This window comes from Rhinoraja longicauda, chromosome 11 (assembly GCF_053455715.1).
Source record: "Rhinoraja longicauda isolate Sanriku21f chromosome 11, sRhiLon1.1, whole genome shotgun sequence".
NCBI classification, from domain to species: Eukaryota; Metazoa; Chordata; class Chondrichthyes; order Rajiformes; family Arhynchobatidae; genus Rhinoraja; species Rhinoraja longicauda.
In genome coordinates this window covers 55,490,676-55,508,099 of record NC_135963.1, presented here as the reverse complement: position 1 = coordinate 55,508,099, position 17,424 = coordinate 55,490,676, and the positions used below count along the sequence as shown (strand labels likewise).

Here is a 17,424-nt window from a genome sequence, read left to right as displayed (position 1 = left end):
GCTTCAAAAGTCGGGAGCCTCGATCGCCTCGAGGCAGCAGTTTGACTGCCTGACCACGGGAGAAGAATGAGGAGGAGATAAGACTTTCTTTGCCTTCCATCACAGTGAGGGTGTGCCTGGAGCGATCACTGTGATGGTTGTTTATGTCAAATTGTAATTGTGTGTCTTGTGTTCTTTATTGTTTTCTGCCGGACCCTGACGTGAGAGGGCGCTGGCGCTGTTTGTTCGCCGCTTCTCCGTCAGGACAAATCTTTTGTTTGTTTGTTTGTTTTTATGTCTTGTTTGCTTGTAAAGCGTCTTTGCGTATCTTGAAAAGCGCTATATAAAATAAATGTATTATTATTATTATTATTATTATTAAAGAAAAATTCACTGATTATTGAAAAATTTGCACCTTCATTGCAGTGAAATTCCGGATGCGATCAAACTCGAACAAGATCTCCACGAATCCATTTTCAAAGCTGCCGTTCCGCCATCCTAAGTAGTCATATCCTGGCCACACGTTATAGACGTGACTCTGAGTGAAATCGTCCAAACCCCAGACGCCGTCTGTCATCTGCCCGAGTCCTTCAGAAACCATCCTAAGAACAAAGGAACAAGAAGGAGGTTTAGAAGAAGGGTCCCGACTCGAAACATCACCCATCCCTTTTCGCCAAAAGGTCGAGACCCTTCTTCAGATTCGACCCGAAACGCCTCCCATTCCTTATCTACAGAGATGCTACCTGAGTTACTCCAGCACTTTGTGTCTAACTTCGGTATAAACCAGCATCTGGAGCTCCTTCCTGCACACGAAGGAGGTTTGTTTTAAGAGTTGGACAGAACTTGGCTTTGAATAGGGTTGCCAACTGTCCCATATTAGCCGGGACAGCCCATATTTTGGGCTAAATTGATTTGTCCCTTACGGGACCGCCCTTGTCCCGTATTAGGCTGGGGGGGAGGCGAGGCGATGTAGGCCCGGACACTGTAGGTCCCGACGCTGTAGATTTCTGCCATTTTAGCTTTGGACAGTCTAGGTTCGGAGGCCAGGGCGCTGGCTAACGGAGGGTATTTTTTACATGTACATCAAGTCCTTTGTTCACAATGTTTTCAGCAGTATATAAGCTTCTATACAAACATGCATGTTCCTTTAATTGTCTACAAAACTTCCAAAATAGGCAAGTACCAGTCAGAATAAGACGTCACGTTTGATACATACATCACAGCCATTATCTGGAAAACCAAACTAAGATATGGTCTGAAGAAGGGTCTCGACCCGAAACGTCACCCATTCCTTCTCTCCTGAGATGCTGCCTGACCTGCTGAGTTACTCCAGCATTTTGTGAATAAATACCTAAGATATGGATTAAATCATTCTTTATCGAGAAACCACCAGTATTAAGATTTAGTGTAGAAAACTAAATTTTCAAAAGAAAAGTTTTGTTACATTAAAATAATTGTGCCTTTCAAATCAAAAATCAATCTTCAGTCCACAACATCATCTAAAGTCTTCTCTTCTGGGTGCTGATGTACAACACGTTGTTGCCTCGAATAAATGCATCTCCATATTTGTTCTTAAGCTGACCGTTGACATATTCTTCTGCCTGTTCCAGTGCTATGTTCATATATCCATATGCTAAAGCTCCTCGGTAATCCATACCCGAGTTCGGTTTAACCACCACTGGCCTCCCTTTGATTTGATTTAGAAAATCGCTGGGCGTTTGCTTTTGCAGGCTCATTTTGCGTCCTTCAGTCTATGCACGGTCCACTGATGGTGTGGTTCAAACGTGGCCCGGACGGTTCCAAACCCCCTGCAACCCGCCTCCCGGCCCAGGCGGCCGCCATTGGTGGAGCGGGAGCACGCGGCCGCTGGCTGGGTGAGATCACGTGGGGCGCGGGGCGGTGACGTCACCTTGTCCCGTATTTGGGAGTCAGGAAGTTGGCAACCCTAGCTTCGAATGACTCTGGTGGAAAATCACTACAAGGAGTGGAATTCTAATGAGAAACATTTTACTTTTTGCACATCGGCAGTTTATTTATTTTGCACATAGCAGAAGATTAATAAAAATAATACCTACACATTTTCCCACAAAGTGACTTTAGAAGTGTTTATTGGAGTTTTATGATCCAATGAACAAATTATCTGCTTAATTTAGTTTAGTTTAGATCATGGAAACAGGCCTTTCAACCCACTCAGTCCACCTTGACCATCGATCACCCATTCACACTAGTCCCACTTTCTCATCCACTCCCTACACACTAGGAACAATTTACAGAGGCCAACTAACCTACAAACCTGCACGACTTTGGAAAGGGTGAGGAAACCGGAGCACCTGGAAGAAACCCACGCGGTCACAGGGACAATGTGCAAACTCCACACAGACAGCATCCAAGGTCAGGATCGAACCAAGGTCTATGGCACTGTGAGGCAGCAGCTCTACCAGCTGCGCCATTGTGCACATCAAAGCACATCGCTAAAGAAGTGTCCCAACCCAAAACATCACCTATCCTTGTTCTCCAGGGATGACCCGCTGAGTTACTCCAGCACTTTGTGTATCTTTTTGTAAACCAGCATCTGCAGTTATTTGTTTCTACATCAAAGCATATGTTCATTTTAGGTGGAAACACGGAACTGCAGGTGCTGGCGTACACAATGAATGTGTGTGTACGTGCGTGTGTGTACGCCAGGAACACAAACTGCTGGAATAACTCAGTGGGACAGGCAGCATCTCACCAGAGCATGGAGAGGTGATGTTTTGGGTCGGGACCCTAGGTTAGACTGTCTGAAGTAGGGTGTCGACCCATTCCTTCTCTCCAGAGATGCTTCCTGTCCCGCTGAGTTACTCCAGCATTTTGTGTCTATCTTCGGTTTAAACCCGCATCTGCAGTTCCTTCCCATGCTCGACATTTTAGGAGATTCACTCAGAGCTCGAGTGGAGAATGTGAAGAAAGACATTGGACTAGACGCACTGTAGAATGGTGTGCTGGTGGTGGAAGGAACTGAGTGGGGTTCCAGTCAAGCAGGCTGCTTTTTCCTGGAAATTATTTACTGAAAGAGATCTTTCCAGTTTGTCATCGAATTATTAATTGCCACCTAGGAGCCTTGTGTATAGACTCGCGTTGGAATATTGGCCGAGGTTTTGTGAAAAATGCCAGCAATTCCCTGCTTAACCAGGGGCAGTTTTCCTCATAAAATTCAGGCCATGCCTGTGGAAGTTACAGCTGTTTGCTCTGGTTCTCTACGCTTCACCACTGGATTCTTAAGGCATATCAGCAACAAATCATGAATTTGACAGTTCAGTCGGTCAAGGCCTGTTGGATCTCCCGGTTGCTAACCCATTTAACTCACCATCTGGACATCCCCACACTGACCTTTCTGTCCTGGGCCTCCTCCATTGCCGGAGTGAGGCCACATGCAAACTGGAGGAACAATATCTCAAATTCTACCTGGGTATCTTGCAACCCAATGGTTGTGTAGGTGCTGAATGTGTAGGAAGGAACTGCAGAAGCTGGTTTACACCGAAGATGGACACAAAATGCTGGAGTAACTCAGCGGGACAGGCAGCATCTCTGTCGAGAAGGAATGTGTGGCGTTTGGGGTCGAGAAAGGATGAGAGGAGATCTTATCGAAACTTATAAGATTATTAAGGGGTTGGACACGTTAGAGGCAGGAATCATGTTCCCAATGTTGGGGGAGTCCAGAACAAGGGGCCACAGTTTAAGAATAAGGGGTAGGCCATTTAGAACTGAGATGAGGAAAAACTTTTTCAGTCAGAGAGTTGTGAATCTGTGGAATTCTCTGCCTCAGAAGACAGTGGAGGCCAATTCTCTGAATGCATTCAACAGAGAGCTAGATAGAGCTCTTAAGGATAGCGGAATCATGGGGTACGGGGAGAAGGCAGGAACGGGGTACTGATTGAGAATGATCAGCCATGATCACATTGAATGGCGGTGCTGGCTCGAAGGGCCGAATGGCCTCCTCCTGCACCTATTGTCTATTGAGAACCTTCTTCAGATTCAACCCAAAACGTCACCCATCAATTTTCTCAGAGATGCAGCCTGACCCGCTGAGTTACTCCAGCATTTAGTGTCTATCTTTGGTGTGAACATTTTTAGGTAACTCACCAACTACCCTTTCACCTACCCCTCTCCCTCCCCAAACTCTTTTCTCTCTCCCTCTCTTCCCAGTGCCCTGAAAGCACATACATTTCTTCCACAATCCCGCTCCCCCTTTCCACTTTGCACCATCCCTTTCCACACATATCTCTACCGTTGGTCTCACAATTTGGGCCTCTTCTCTCCTTTTCTCACTTCACGCTGCCTCGGCAATAGCCAGCAGCATAATCAAGGACGAGTCGCACCCTGGCCACTCCCTCGTCTCCCCTCTCCCATCAGGCAAAAGGTATAAAAGTGTGAAAACGCACACCTCCGGATTTAGGGACAGTTTCTTCCCAGCTGTTATCAGGCAACTGAACCATCCTACCACAACCAGAAAGCAGTTCTGAACTACTCTTGATCTCATTGGAGACCCTCCTTGATAGGACTTTGCTGGCTTTACGTTATTTTTTGCTGGCTAAACATTACGTTTGCTGGCACTAAACGTTATTCCCTTATCATGTATCTATACACTGTAAATGGCTCAATTGTAATCATGTATTGTCCTTCTACTGACTGGTTAGCACGCAACAAAAGCTTTTCACTGTACCTCGGTACACGTGACAATAAACTAAACTTCCTTTTTATTCCTAGCCACCTCACCTGTATCCAGTCTGAAGAAGGGTTCTGACCTGAAGCGTCATCTATTCATTTTTTCCAGAGACGCTGCCTGGGCTGCTGAGTTACTCCAGCACTTTGTGCCTATCTTCCACCTATCACTCGTCTGGCTTTGTCCCACCTCCACCTCTCTTCCAGCTTTCTCACCCTAGGCCAAACAGTCTGAAGAAGGGTCCCAACCCGAAACATCACCTATCCATGTTCTCCAGAGATGCTGCCTGACCCGTTGAGTTACTCCAGCACTCTGTGAAACGTCACCTATCCATGTTCTCCAGAGATGCTGCCTGACCCGCTGAGTTACTCTAGCACCTTGTGTCTATTGCTGAGGTCTTCACAGATAAATGGCTCCAGATTAGAAATAATGCAGGCGAAGTGTGTGGTCTTAATTCATCCGGGACCTATATCTGAGGAACTAAGAATAGCCTTAGCTTATTTACAATGTTTGAAAAGTTTGTGTTTATTTATACATTGAGCTCCTTGTGCCTAACAGTTTGAATGATTTTAATTAATATTGATGTTTTTTAATGTGCTTCTAGACACTGAAAGAACTTAGGGTCCTGTAACTTTGTTAGATTCATTGCTGGAGGATTGAATTGAAGAGTGGAAACAGGAATTCCAAAGGCACAGAGGTTTGCAAAGGTCAACTCTAATCTTAGCCGTTGTATTAATTTTTTAAGGAAATTGTGTGGGGAAAAAAGAGCTGATGTCAAATTGTTGAGGGGTGAAGGGCATCTTACTTTAGACTTTAGGACCTTCGGGCCACTGAGTGCGCACCGATCAGCGATCACCCCGTACACTAACACCATCCTACACACGAGGGACAACTTCCAATTTACAGAAACCAATGAACCTACAAACCCGTACGTCTGTGAAGTGTGGGAGGAAACTGAAGCACCCGGAGAAAACCCACGCAGGTCACGGGGAGAACGTGCAAGCTCTGTACAGACAGCCCCCTTCATCAGGGTCGAACCCGGATCTCTGGCGCTGTGAGGCAGCAACTCGACCGCGACACCACTGTAACGCCCATTGATAAGTTATATAATAAATGATCACATCACGGTGAAGGGGCAGAATCTACAGGCAGTCGACAGCTTTACCTTTCTGGGTAGTACACTCTCGCGAGTGGTGAACATTGACGCTGAGGTTAACAACAGGATTGCCAAGGCCAGCGCTGCCTTTGGGCGACTCCATGAGAATGTTTGGGAGTGGAGAGGACTCAGCCTTACCACCAAGCTGAAGGTCTACCGTGCAGTGGTACTCACCACTCTTCTCTATGCCAGTGAGACCTGGACTGTCTACAGCAGACATGCCAAACAGCTCAACCACTTTCACTTGAGCTGCCTAAGCAGACTCCTCCACATCAGGTGGCAGGACAAAACTCCCGACACAGAGGTCTTGGAACGGGCCGGAATCCCCAGCGTCCACACCCTCCTACGGAAAGCCCAAGCCAGATGGGCAGGCCATGTCGTCAGAATGCCCGAGAGTCGACTGCCAAAACAGCTTCTGTATGGAGAATTGTGTCAGGGCAAACACTCAGTAGGAGGACAGAAGAAACGGTTTAAGGACTGCCCCAAAGTGTCCCTCAAAGACTTGGACATCAACCTCAGCACTTGGGAGTCTCTTGCTCTGGACCGTCCAACCTGGCGTAGCAAGCTCACCACAGGAGCCCGTGCAGCAGAGAACAGACGCACTGCAGAGGCTCAGAGGAAACGCACCGCGCGCAAGGCCTGGGCTACCTCCACTTCCACTGCAGCACCCATCCACTTGTGTCCTACGTGTGGGCGTGCCTTCCGGGCCCGGATTGGCCTCACCAGTCACTTCTGGACCCACAGTCACCAATCCTCCAACTGAAAGTGAAGTCATGGTCATCTTCCAACCCGAAGGCCGAACAACAACAACAATGAAAATCATAATCCGTTACCTTGAACCGATTGCTCCATCGTAGACCGAATCATTCAAATAAACCGTGGGGGTCTTGGAGGAGAACATTTGGTCGCCCACTGGGCAGTTGTAAGACACAAGGCCATCTGTAGAACGACATCAACCAGTCACATCAGAGACACACCATTTGCACTTCATCTGGTTTTACTCATTTTGCACATTTCACTTGGCATTTTCACCCCTTCCACCAATTGGTATGGGACTTTAATCTAAATAGGTCCTGCTTTGAAAACCATTTGAGAACTAGACAACAGCCTAGCTCAAAGATTGACACAAAATGCCGGAGTAAACACCGGGACAAGTCAAGGCCGGCAACAGATGACCGGCCACAGGCAAATGGGCAAATTCCCTGATGGGCAAATTGTTGGCTAGTGACGGTGTGATTCTAAGAGGTATACATCTATGTATAGGTACGTACAGGTATGTAGGTTAATTGGCTGGGTAAATATAAAAATTGTCCCTAGTGTGTGTAGGATAGTGTTAGTGTGCGGGGATCGCTGGGCGGTGCGGACTTGGTGGGCCGAAAAGGTCTGTTTCCGTGCTGTATATATATGATATGATATATGATACATCGTTGCGAGTTGACTGGTTCATTGATTTTTGGTGGTGGTAGAGACAGGGGCAAGGGGGGATGGGGGGGGATATGTTGTATTCTGTCTCTGCGCGAGGCAGAAAGGGATGGAAATGGGAAGATGTGAATGTGGTGGGATGATATTGGAGGTGGCGAAAATGTTGGAGGATTATGTGTTGTTAGCGACGGCTGATGGGGTGAAAGGTGAGGACTAGGAGGACACTGTCTCTGCTGCAACTGGGGGGGAGGGGGAGCAAGGGCAGAGCTGTGGGGTACCGAGGAGAGACGAGTGAGGGCCTCATCTATGATGGGAGAAGGGAACCCCTGTTCCCTAAAGAATGAGGACTTCTCGGATGTCCTGGTATGGAACACCTCATCTTGGGCGCAGATGCGGCGTAGACGGAAGAATTGTAGGGGTGGAGCTGGGGATAGTCTTTGCAGGAGGCAGGGTGAGAGGAAGTGTAAGAAAATAACTGCAGATGCTGGTACAAATCGAACGTATTTATTCACAAAATGCTGGAGTAACTCAGCAGGTCAGGCAGCATCTCAGGAGAGAAGGAATGGGTGACGTTTCGGGTCGAGACCCTTCTTCAGTCTGAAGAAGGGTCTCGACCTGAAACGTCACCCATTCCTTCTCTCTTGAGATGCTGCCTGACCTGCTGAATTACTCCAGCATTTTGTGAATAAATACCCAAGAGCGTTTTAATCGTCATATGTACTAACAACTGAATAAGGAAATTCTTACTTGCAGCAGCATAACAGGCGTGCACACGCAATGCACATAGATAACATAAATAAACAGAAATGAATATATTAATGAGTGCAATATGAGTGCAAAAAAAAGTGCTTCTTCAGTCTGAAGAAGGGTCTCGACCCGAAACTTCACCCATTCCTTCTCTCCTGAGATGCTGCCTGACCTGCTGAGTTACTCCAGCATTTTGTGAGAGGCAGTATAGTCTAGTCTAGATAGCTGTGGGAGTTTGTAGGTTAGTGGTGGGATCACATTGGAGGTGACGGAGATGTCGGAGGATGATGTGTTGGATGTGGAGGCTAGAGGGGTGAAAGTGAGGACCAGGGGAACTCTGTACTTGGTGGGGACGGGGAGTGAGAGCAGAACTAAGGGACATAGAGGAGACACGTGAGAGGGATCGATCCATAACAGAAGGAGGGAAACCACGTTATTAAAGAATGAAGACATCTTGGATGTCCTTGTATGGAAAACCTCATCTTGGGAGCAGCCTAACTGAAGCTAAATTAGTGTCATTACGTCAAACTCAATGAGTGTCATGGAATCATACAACATGGAAACAGGCCCTTCTGCCAAGGATGCCCCATCTACTCTGTTCCCAGCTGCACGCATTTGGCCCATATCCCATTAAACCTTTCCAATCCTTGTACTTGTCCAAGTGTCTTTTAAATGTTGTTATTGTACCTGCCTCAACTACCTCCACCGGCAGCTCGTTCCATCTCCCCACCACCCTCTCAGAGAAGAAGGGTCTCAATCTGAAATGTCCCCCATTCGTTCTCGCCAGAGATGCTGCCTGTCCCGCTGAGTTACTCCGACATTTTGTGTCTATTTTTGATGTAAACCAGCATCTGCAGTTCCTTCCTGCCCTCTCTGAGAGGATGTGAAACTATTAAATCTCTCCCCTCTCACAATAACCTCTGTTTTTTTTATTCCCCTACTCTGGATAAAAGACTGTGCATCTACTTTATTTATTCTCCTCATGCTCTTATACATAAGATCACCCCTCATCTTCCTGCACTCCAAGGAAGAACGTTAGAAATGCAGGGTCATCAATGTGAAAGATTAACTTTTCCCTCCACAGTTGCTGCCTGACCTGCTGCATAGGGGCAGCACGGTGGCGCAGCGGTAGAGTTGCTGCCTTACAGCGAATGCAGCGCTGGAGACTCAGGTTCGATCCTGACTACGGGCGCCGTCTGTACGGAGTTTGTACGTTCTCCCCGTGACCTGCGTGGGTTTTCTCCGAGATCTTCGGTTTCCTCCCACACTCCAAAGGCGTACAGGTATGTAGGTTAATTGACTGGGTAAATGTAAAAATTGTCCCTAGTGTGTGTAGGATAGTGTTAATGTGTGGGGATCGCTGGGCTGCACGGACTCAGTGGGCCGAAGGGCCTGTTTCCGCGCTGTATCTCTAAATCTAATTCTAAATATTTGTCACATTTACGCCAACTTTCTAGCCTCTGCACTTATTTGCTCTACAGAAGCAATCCGTTGTAGAAGATTGCTCTGGGTTTATCCTGAGGATGTAATAAAACAGCATGTAAATGTATCTGCTTCCTTCCTTGGTGTAGGAAGGAACTGCAGATGCCGGTTTAAACCGAAGATAGACACAAAAAGCTGGAGTAACTCAGCGGGTCAGGCAGCATCTCTGGAGAGAAGGAATGGGTGACGTCTCGGGTCGAGACCCTTCTTCCGAATGAAGAACTGAAGAAGGGTCAAACTAAAGAAGGGTCTCGACCCAAAACGTCGCCCATTCCTTCTCTCCAGAGTTGTTGCCTGTCCTGCTGAGTTACTCCAGTTTTTTTTGTGTCTCTCTTTTGCTTCCTTCCTTTGTTAACAATCCCGAAAATCAGGGCGAAAGAAAAAAACCAAGCCAAGTATTCTTGTGATTGTGACTCACTTTATAATCCACTCTCCTGCCAACCCACAAGATTTCAGTAGCCTTGAGGTTTGCATCCAGAAGAAAGCTTGGCCTTTGTTTAAATCCCCAGGGAGAATGATAGTTACATTTGTTTACAGTCGGCTTAAATCTCTTTTCCATTTTGGAGTGTGCCAGTGTGGAATTTGTGCGACTTTCACAACCTCTGCTGACAGAGATTTCCAAAGTGCGAGGCACGATTTAGCACTGCAAGGTAGTACCGAGGCTGACAGGTCAGAACAAAGTGTGGGAAGGAACTGCAGATGCTGGTTTAAACCGAAGATAGACACAAAATGCTTTGAGTAACTCGGTAGGACAGGCAGCATCTCTGGACAGAAGGAATGGATGATGTCACCTATTCCTTCTCTTCAGAGATGCTGCCTGTCCCGTTGAGTTACTCCAGCATTTCGTGTCTATCTCGGGTCAGAACAATAACAGCTTCGGGGCTACAGTTAAAGCCATAATAAGACTATAAGACCAAGGAGCTGAATTAAGTCATTCGGCCCATCGAGTCTGCTCCGCCATTCGATCATACAGTCATACAGCCTGGAAACAGGCCCTGCAGCCCAACCTGCCCGTGCCGACTAACATGCCCCATCTACACTAGTCCCACCTGCCTGCATTTGGCCCATATCCCTCTAAACCTTTCCCATCCATGTACCTGTCCAAATGTTGTAATAGTACCTGCCTCAACTACCTCTAGGGTTGCCAACTGTCCCGTATTAGCCGGGACATCCCGTATTTTGGGCTAAATTGGTATGTCCCATACGGGATCGCCCTTGTCCCGTATTAGGCCCGGGGGGCGCTGTAGGCCCGGACGCTGTAGGCCCTGACACTGTAGGCCCCGATACTGTGGGCCCCGACAGTTTAGGTCCCCACACTCTAGGTTTCCGACATTTTAGTTCTGGACAGCCTAGGTCCGGAGGCCCGGGCGCCGTCTTACAGAGGTTGTGTAGCAACCCGCCTCCCGGCCTGGGCAGCCGCCATTGATGGAGCGGGAGCACGTGGCCGCTGGCTGGGTGAGGTCACATGGGGCGCGGGGCGGTGACATCACCTTGTCCCGTATTTGGGAGTGAGGTCGTTGTCACCCCTAACTACCTCTTCTGGCAGCTCGTTCCATATACCCACCACCCTTGTGTAGAATGTTGCCCCTCAGGTTCCTATTAAATCTTACGCCTCTCACAATGTCCACAGTTTTGTGATTCCCCTGCTTTAGGGAAGAGACTCTGTACATTTACCCTCTCTAAACCTCTGTATGATCACCAAGAATGTTCTTGGACTGACCCTGGAACAGTCTAGAGTCCTGGACTGCTCAACCGTTCCCTGCAGCTCAGGCCCTCGAATCCTGGCAACCTCCTTGTAAAGCTGGCCTATTTTTCCCTCTCAACCCCATTCTCCTACCTTCTCCCTGTAATCTTTGACCCCTTGCTAATCATGAACCTATCCGCTTTAAAAATACCCAATGACTTGCCCTCCACTGCCGTCTGTGGCAGTGAATTCCACAGATTCACCACGTCAGCCGAAAGACATTCCTCCTCATCTCCTTACTGGGTGAGTTAAAGACAATTCAACATTCTAGTTGTTAAAAGCAACTTCATAAAATATATTTGATAATTTTCTCTACGTTTGGGGAGAGACTGGATGAACGATGAAATAACTTTTGTTACTAAAATCAAAGCATATCAATGGGTATAAAAAGAAATATTTTTTAAACTTCCAAAAGTGCATTGCAAGGTCTCACTAAGTTAGTTTATGGCTCAGTTTGAAGAAGGGTCTCGACCCGAAACGTCACCTATTCCTTTTCTCCAGAGATGCTGTCAGACCCGCTGAATTGCTCCAGCATTTTGTGTCTATCTTATGGTGATCTGCATTGTGTAGATAGTGTGGATAGGTTCCCACCTCTTTATTTTATTTGCAGTGGTTTTCACATCTCTCTCCTTTAATACCATTCCTTAGTATTAAGGGCCTGTCCCACTTAGGCGACTTTAAGGCGACTGCCGGTGACTAGGCTGTCGCTGACCGTTTGCCGGGGTGTCGCGGGCACGATCGTGAGGAGTCTTCTATGAATCGTAGCGGATCTCGGCGCGTCGCGGAAAAAATGTCCAGATAGAAATTCCTCGGCGACAGCTGGCTTGTCGCCAGGTATCGTAGCTTATTGCGGGCGCTGTCTGTCGCACGCTGTCCCCAGGTTTGCTAGATTGTCGCAGATGCATTTAGAAGCACGTAATGTTAAATTAAGAAAAGGCATTTGAAGATACCGGAAGATAGTTTTGTTTAACCAATTTATTTACCGTCAGGACATTTGACAGGTAGATTGGAGGCGGCAGTTTGACGGTCAGGTAAGCGTGGGAATTTCGCGATGTTTCCGAAGACAGTGTAGTCTCTTAGCCAGGTGCTAGTTTCACAAAAAAAGTGACTTGTATCGACCTGACTCGGCATTGTCGTGGTCATTGTCGTGGTCATTGTCATGGTCATTGTCGTGGTCATTGTCGTGGTCATTGTCGTGGTCATTGTCGTGGTCACTGTCGAGGTCATTGTCGCGGTCATTATCGTGGTCATTGTCGTGGTCACTGTCGTGGTCATTGTCGTGGTCACTGTCGTGGTCATTGTCGTGGTCATTGTCGTGGTCATTGTCGCGGTCATTGTCGTGGTCATTGTCGTGGGGTAAAAGAAAATTTTGGCCATCTGCTACAACTTTGACAGTCGCCGGCAGTCGCCTTAAATATCGCGTAACTGGGACAGGCCCTTTAGTCGCTCAACTCTCCCTGTATATAAACATCACCCCCTCCACTCTAGGGGTAGCAGTGTGGCATAGCAGGTAGAGCCATAGACTCACAGCACCAGAGACCCGGGTTCGATCCTGCGACCGACCGTGTGGGTTTTCTCTGGGTTGCAGGTTAATTGGCCCTCTGTAAATTGTTTAGAAGTTGTGTGGTAGAACTTGAGGGGAATTGCTAACAATGTGGAGAAAAAAAGTTTAGATTAGAGTAGGATTAGTGTAAATGGGCGGTTGATGGTCAGAACATAGACAGACACAAAATACTGGAGTAACTCAGTGGGTCAGGCAGCATCTCTGGAGAGAAGGAAGAGGTGACGTTTCGGGTCGGAACCCTTCTTCAGATGGTCAGTGTGGACTCAGTGGCACAAGGGATCTGTTTCCATGCTTTAGTTTTAGTTTAGTTTATTCCTGCCATGCGTACAGTGAAAAGCTTATTTTGTTGCGAGCTATCCAATCTGCATGAAGACTGTACCTGATTACAATCAAAACATCCACAGTGTATCTCTCTCTCTGTATCTCTGCATAATCCTTCTACGTCCCTTCTCCCCACCCACCCTCTAGTCGACCGAATGCCCAGAGACATCATTTGAACGTGGAAGTCTGCGTATTTGGGCTGGGTAGTTTTGGATTTAAATGCCTGATTCACTTACCTAACCATTCACATCCGTAGAGTTCCACCCTCATACACACACTCATTGAGTGGTCAGTAATTGGTATGAACCGGACAAATCTGGCTATCATCGGGGGCTCCAGGTCCCTCAGCACAGGGTCGTACGGGTTTACATTGCCTTCAATTATCTGAGGAGAGAAGAAGAAAGCATGAAGCAATTAAATGGCAAGAATATGACTTTTCCAAGTGCTAATATTACCAGGTCAGGAAGGTGTGTGGCTTGGGGGGGGGGATGGCGGGATGATGGGGGGGGGGGGTGGCGGGATGATGGGGGGGGGGGTGTGAGGGGAGAGTGTGAGGGTGTGAGGGGGTGAGGGAGGGTGTGAGGGGGGGTGTGAGGGTGTGAGGAGGGGGGTGTGAGGGTCTGAGAGTGTGAGGGGGTGAGGGGGTGTGAGGGGGTGAGGGGGGTGTGAGGGGGTGAGGGGGGTGTGTGAGGGGGTGGGGGGGTGTGAGGGGGGTGTGAGGAGGGGGGGTGTGAGGGTCTGATGGTGTGAAGGGGTGATGATGGTAGGGGTGCCAACTCTCTCCCAAATAAGGGACAAGGTGACGTCACTGCCCCGCGCCCTATGTGACCTCACCCAGCCAGCGGCCATGTGCTCCCGCTCCACCAATGGCGGCCGCCTGGGCCAAGAGGCGGGTTGCTACACAACCTCCGTTACTCGGCACCCGGGCCTCCGGTCCTACACTGTCCAGACCTACACTGCCCGGACCTACAGCGTCCGGGCCCACAGTGTCCAGGCCCATAGCTTCCGGGCCTACAGTGTCCGGACCTACAGCGTCCAGGCCTACAGCGTCCGGGCCTACAGCTTCCGGACCCACAGCGTCCGGGCCTACAGCGTCCGAGCCTACAGCTTCCTGGCCTACAGCTTCCTGGCCTACAGCGTCCGGGCCTACAGTGTCCGGGCCTACAGCGTCCGGGCCTACAGCGTCCGGGCCTATAGCGTCCGAGCCTACAGCGCCCCCAGGCCTAATACGGGACAAGTGTGGTCCTGTACAGGACAAACCAATTTAGCCCAATATACGGGATGTCCCGGCTAATACGGGACAGTTGGCAACCCGAGATGATGGGATGGTGTTCCAATGGTTGGTTCCAATCCTTTCCACTCGTCACTTTAATTTTATGTTTCATATATTTTGTGTTTATGACTAAGATTGGGCACAAATTTCTCTAGCAACTCGGTGGGACAGGCAATGGGTGACGTTTTGGATTGAGACCCATCTTCAGACTGAAGTCAGGGGAGTGGGTGGTACAGAGACTTATGTGTTTATGACTGTTGGTAGATCAATTTCCCCTCTGGGATAAATAAAGTTCTATCGTATCGTATCGTATCGTATCGTATCGTATCGTATCGTATCGTATCGTATGATTTTGCTGTCAGTGTATTTCCAGCAGGTAGACATGGTGGGTTTGGAAGACAGTGTCTTAGGAGTTGAGTTCAGAGATACAGCGGAGAAACAGGCCCTTCGACCCACCGGGTCTTCGCTGACTACGATCACCCGCGCACTCGGTTTATCCTACACACTCGGGACAATATATAGAAACCGGTTAACCTACAAACCTGCACGTCGTTGGATTGTGGAAGGTTTTTTTTCCAGGTGTTCCGGTCCCCTCCCACATTCCAAGGACCTTCAGGTTTGTGGGTTAATTGGCTTCTGTAAATTGTCCCTGGTGTGTAGGGTAGAACTAGCGTGAATGGGCGATCGCTGGTGGGCACGGACTTGGTGGACCGAAGGGCTTGTTTCCGCAGTGTATCTCTAAAAGAAACTAAAGATGCAGGAGCATCTGGAGGAAATCCACGCTGTCACAGGGAGAACGTGAAAACTCCACATTAACAGCACCTGAGGTCAGGATCGAACTGGGTCTCCAGCACTCTGTGAGGCAGCAGCTCTACCATCTACGCCACTGTGCTGTGTTGCACCACCTGCCCTGCACATCCTCTTTAAATGTGTACCCTCTCACCTTCAAGCTATGCCCTCCAGTCTTTGATATTACCACCTTGGGGAAAAAAAGGTTCTGACTGTCTACCCTATCTATGCCTCTGATAATTTTATACACTTGCATCAGGTTTCCCCTCAACCGCCAAAGTTCCAGATTCCGTGCTTTGACGTGTTTTTCTAGCCACATTATAGCCACGTTACAGTTTCAGACCATTGGTAGCCCCAGCGTATTGATCGTGGGCAGGAGATTCAATGTGGCAATGCCAAATTGTCCCTGAAATGGGAAAGTTCAGAGCAGAATAAGGCCATTCGGCCCATCAAGTCTACTCTGTCATCCAATCATGGCTGATCCATCTTTCCCGCTCAACCCCATTCTCCTGCCTTCTCCCCATAACCCCTGACCCCCGTACTAATCAAGAATCTACCAAGGATAGACCCATTGACTTGGCCTCCACAGCCGTCTGTGGCAATGAATTCCACAAATTCACCACCCTCTGGTGGAAAAATATAACTGCCACAGAGACTATATTTTTCCAGCCTCTGGACTGGAATGTACCTGCTTGCCGTCTCGATTTTTCCACGAGTTCCATCGGTTTCCGTCTCTGCTGTAGTCGAGGCGATACATCTGGGCAAATTCATTGCCGTGGCCCCTGGCGTGCCGGCCCTGGGTGCCCACCAGGGTGATAAAGTGCAGGGTCCGCAGGTCCACCTGCAGGAACTCCGTGTCGTGCGGGTTCACCGGTCCTTGGGGGCACCAGGCCCCATCCCCTCCTTCAAGGTCCAGTCTATGGGGCAAGGAAGCAAGATTCTTGCTATTGAGGGCGTGCAGCGTAGGTTTACTAGGTTAATTCCCGGAATGGCGGGACTGTCATATGTTGAAAGACTGGAGCGACTAGGCTTGTGTACACTGGAATTTAGAAGGATGAGAGGAGATCTTATCCAAACGTATAAGATTATTAAGGGGTTGGACACGTTAGAGGCAGGAAACATGTTCCCAATGTTGGGGGAGTCCAGAACAAGGGGCCACAGTTTAAGAATAAGGGGTAGGCCAGTTAGAACAGCCAGTCAGAGAGTTGTGAATCTGTGGAATTCTCTGCCTCAGAAGGCAGTGGAGGCCAATTCTCTGAATGCATTCAAGAGAGAGCTGGACAGAGCTCTTAAGGATAGCGGAGTCAGGGGGTACGGGGAGAAGGCAGGAACGGGGTACTGATTGAGAATGATCAGCCATGATCACATTGAATGGCGGTGCTGGCTCGAAGGGCCGAATGGCCTCCTCCTGCACCTATTGTCTATTGTCTATTGTCTAAGACTTCGTCAGACCGCTTGGCTCACCAGGTGCAGGGCGTGATCAGTGAAGCGAAGGTCTGAAGTGAAGCAACTCACTTTGAGAGAGGAGGGTGAATGAACGAGAGTTTTTAGTTTAGTTCAAAAAGACGCAGAGCGAAAGCAGGCCTTTCGGCCCACTGGCCAGCGATCCCGGTACATCAACACTATCCTACATTAGGGACAATATTTTTTGCATTTATACCAAGCCAATTGACCTACAAACCTGCACGGCTTTGAAGTGTGGTAGGAAACTGGAGCACCCAGAGAAATCCCATGCAGGTCACGGGGAGAACGTACAAACTCCGTACAGACAGCACCCGTGGTCAGGTTCAAACCCGGGTCTCTGAGGCTGTAAGCACTGCAAGGCAGCAACTCTACCGCTGCGCCACCATGCCGCTCAAAGTCAAGTAAAGTCAAGGAACTATTGCTCCCACCCATATCATCACCAGGGCACATGGAATCAGGGGCTATGGGGGAGCATGGACCACTGGTGGCCCTCCCCCTCTCCCCCTCACACACCTCTCACTCTCTATCTCCCCCTCACACCTCTCTCTCCCCTTCCAACTCCATCCCTCTCCCTCCCTCTCGCTCTCCATACTTCCAACATCCCTCCCTCTCCCTCTCCAACTCCATCCCTCTCCTTCCACCCCTTCCTTCCCTCGCTCTCTCCCTTCCACTCCCGTTACCTTCCACTGTTACCTTCCACTCTCCCTCTCCCTCTCTCTCACCCTCCCTCCCTCCCTCCCTCATTCCTTCAGGGTCCCTCCCTCCCTCCCCCTCTCCAACT

At 48.9% G+C, this 17,424-nt stretch overlaps 1 protein-coding gene across 3 annotated transcripts in view; it reads right to left on the bottom strand.

Moving 5' to 3' along the window:
* The window catches only part of ddr2a (discoidin domain receptor tyrosine kinase 2a), a 140,305-nt gene that overhangs the window by 31,894 nt on the left and 90,987 nt on the right, over positions 1-17,424 (bottom strand). For all 3 annotated transcript variants that reach the window (XM_078407769.1, XM_078407771.1, XM_078407772.1), the window contains 4 exons: positions 15,868-16,096; positions 13,354-13,501; positions 6,671-6,776; positions 395-581 (listed from right to left, as the gene is read on the bottom strand). In XM_078407769.1, coding sequence (XP_078263895.1) covers positions 395-581; positions 6,671-6,776; positions 13,354-13,501; positions 15,868-16,096 — 670 coding nt within the window. The remainder of the gene's footprint in view (positions 1-394; positions 582-6,670; positions 6,777-13,353; positions 13,502-15,867; positions 16,097-17,424) is intronic.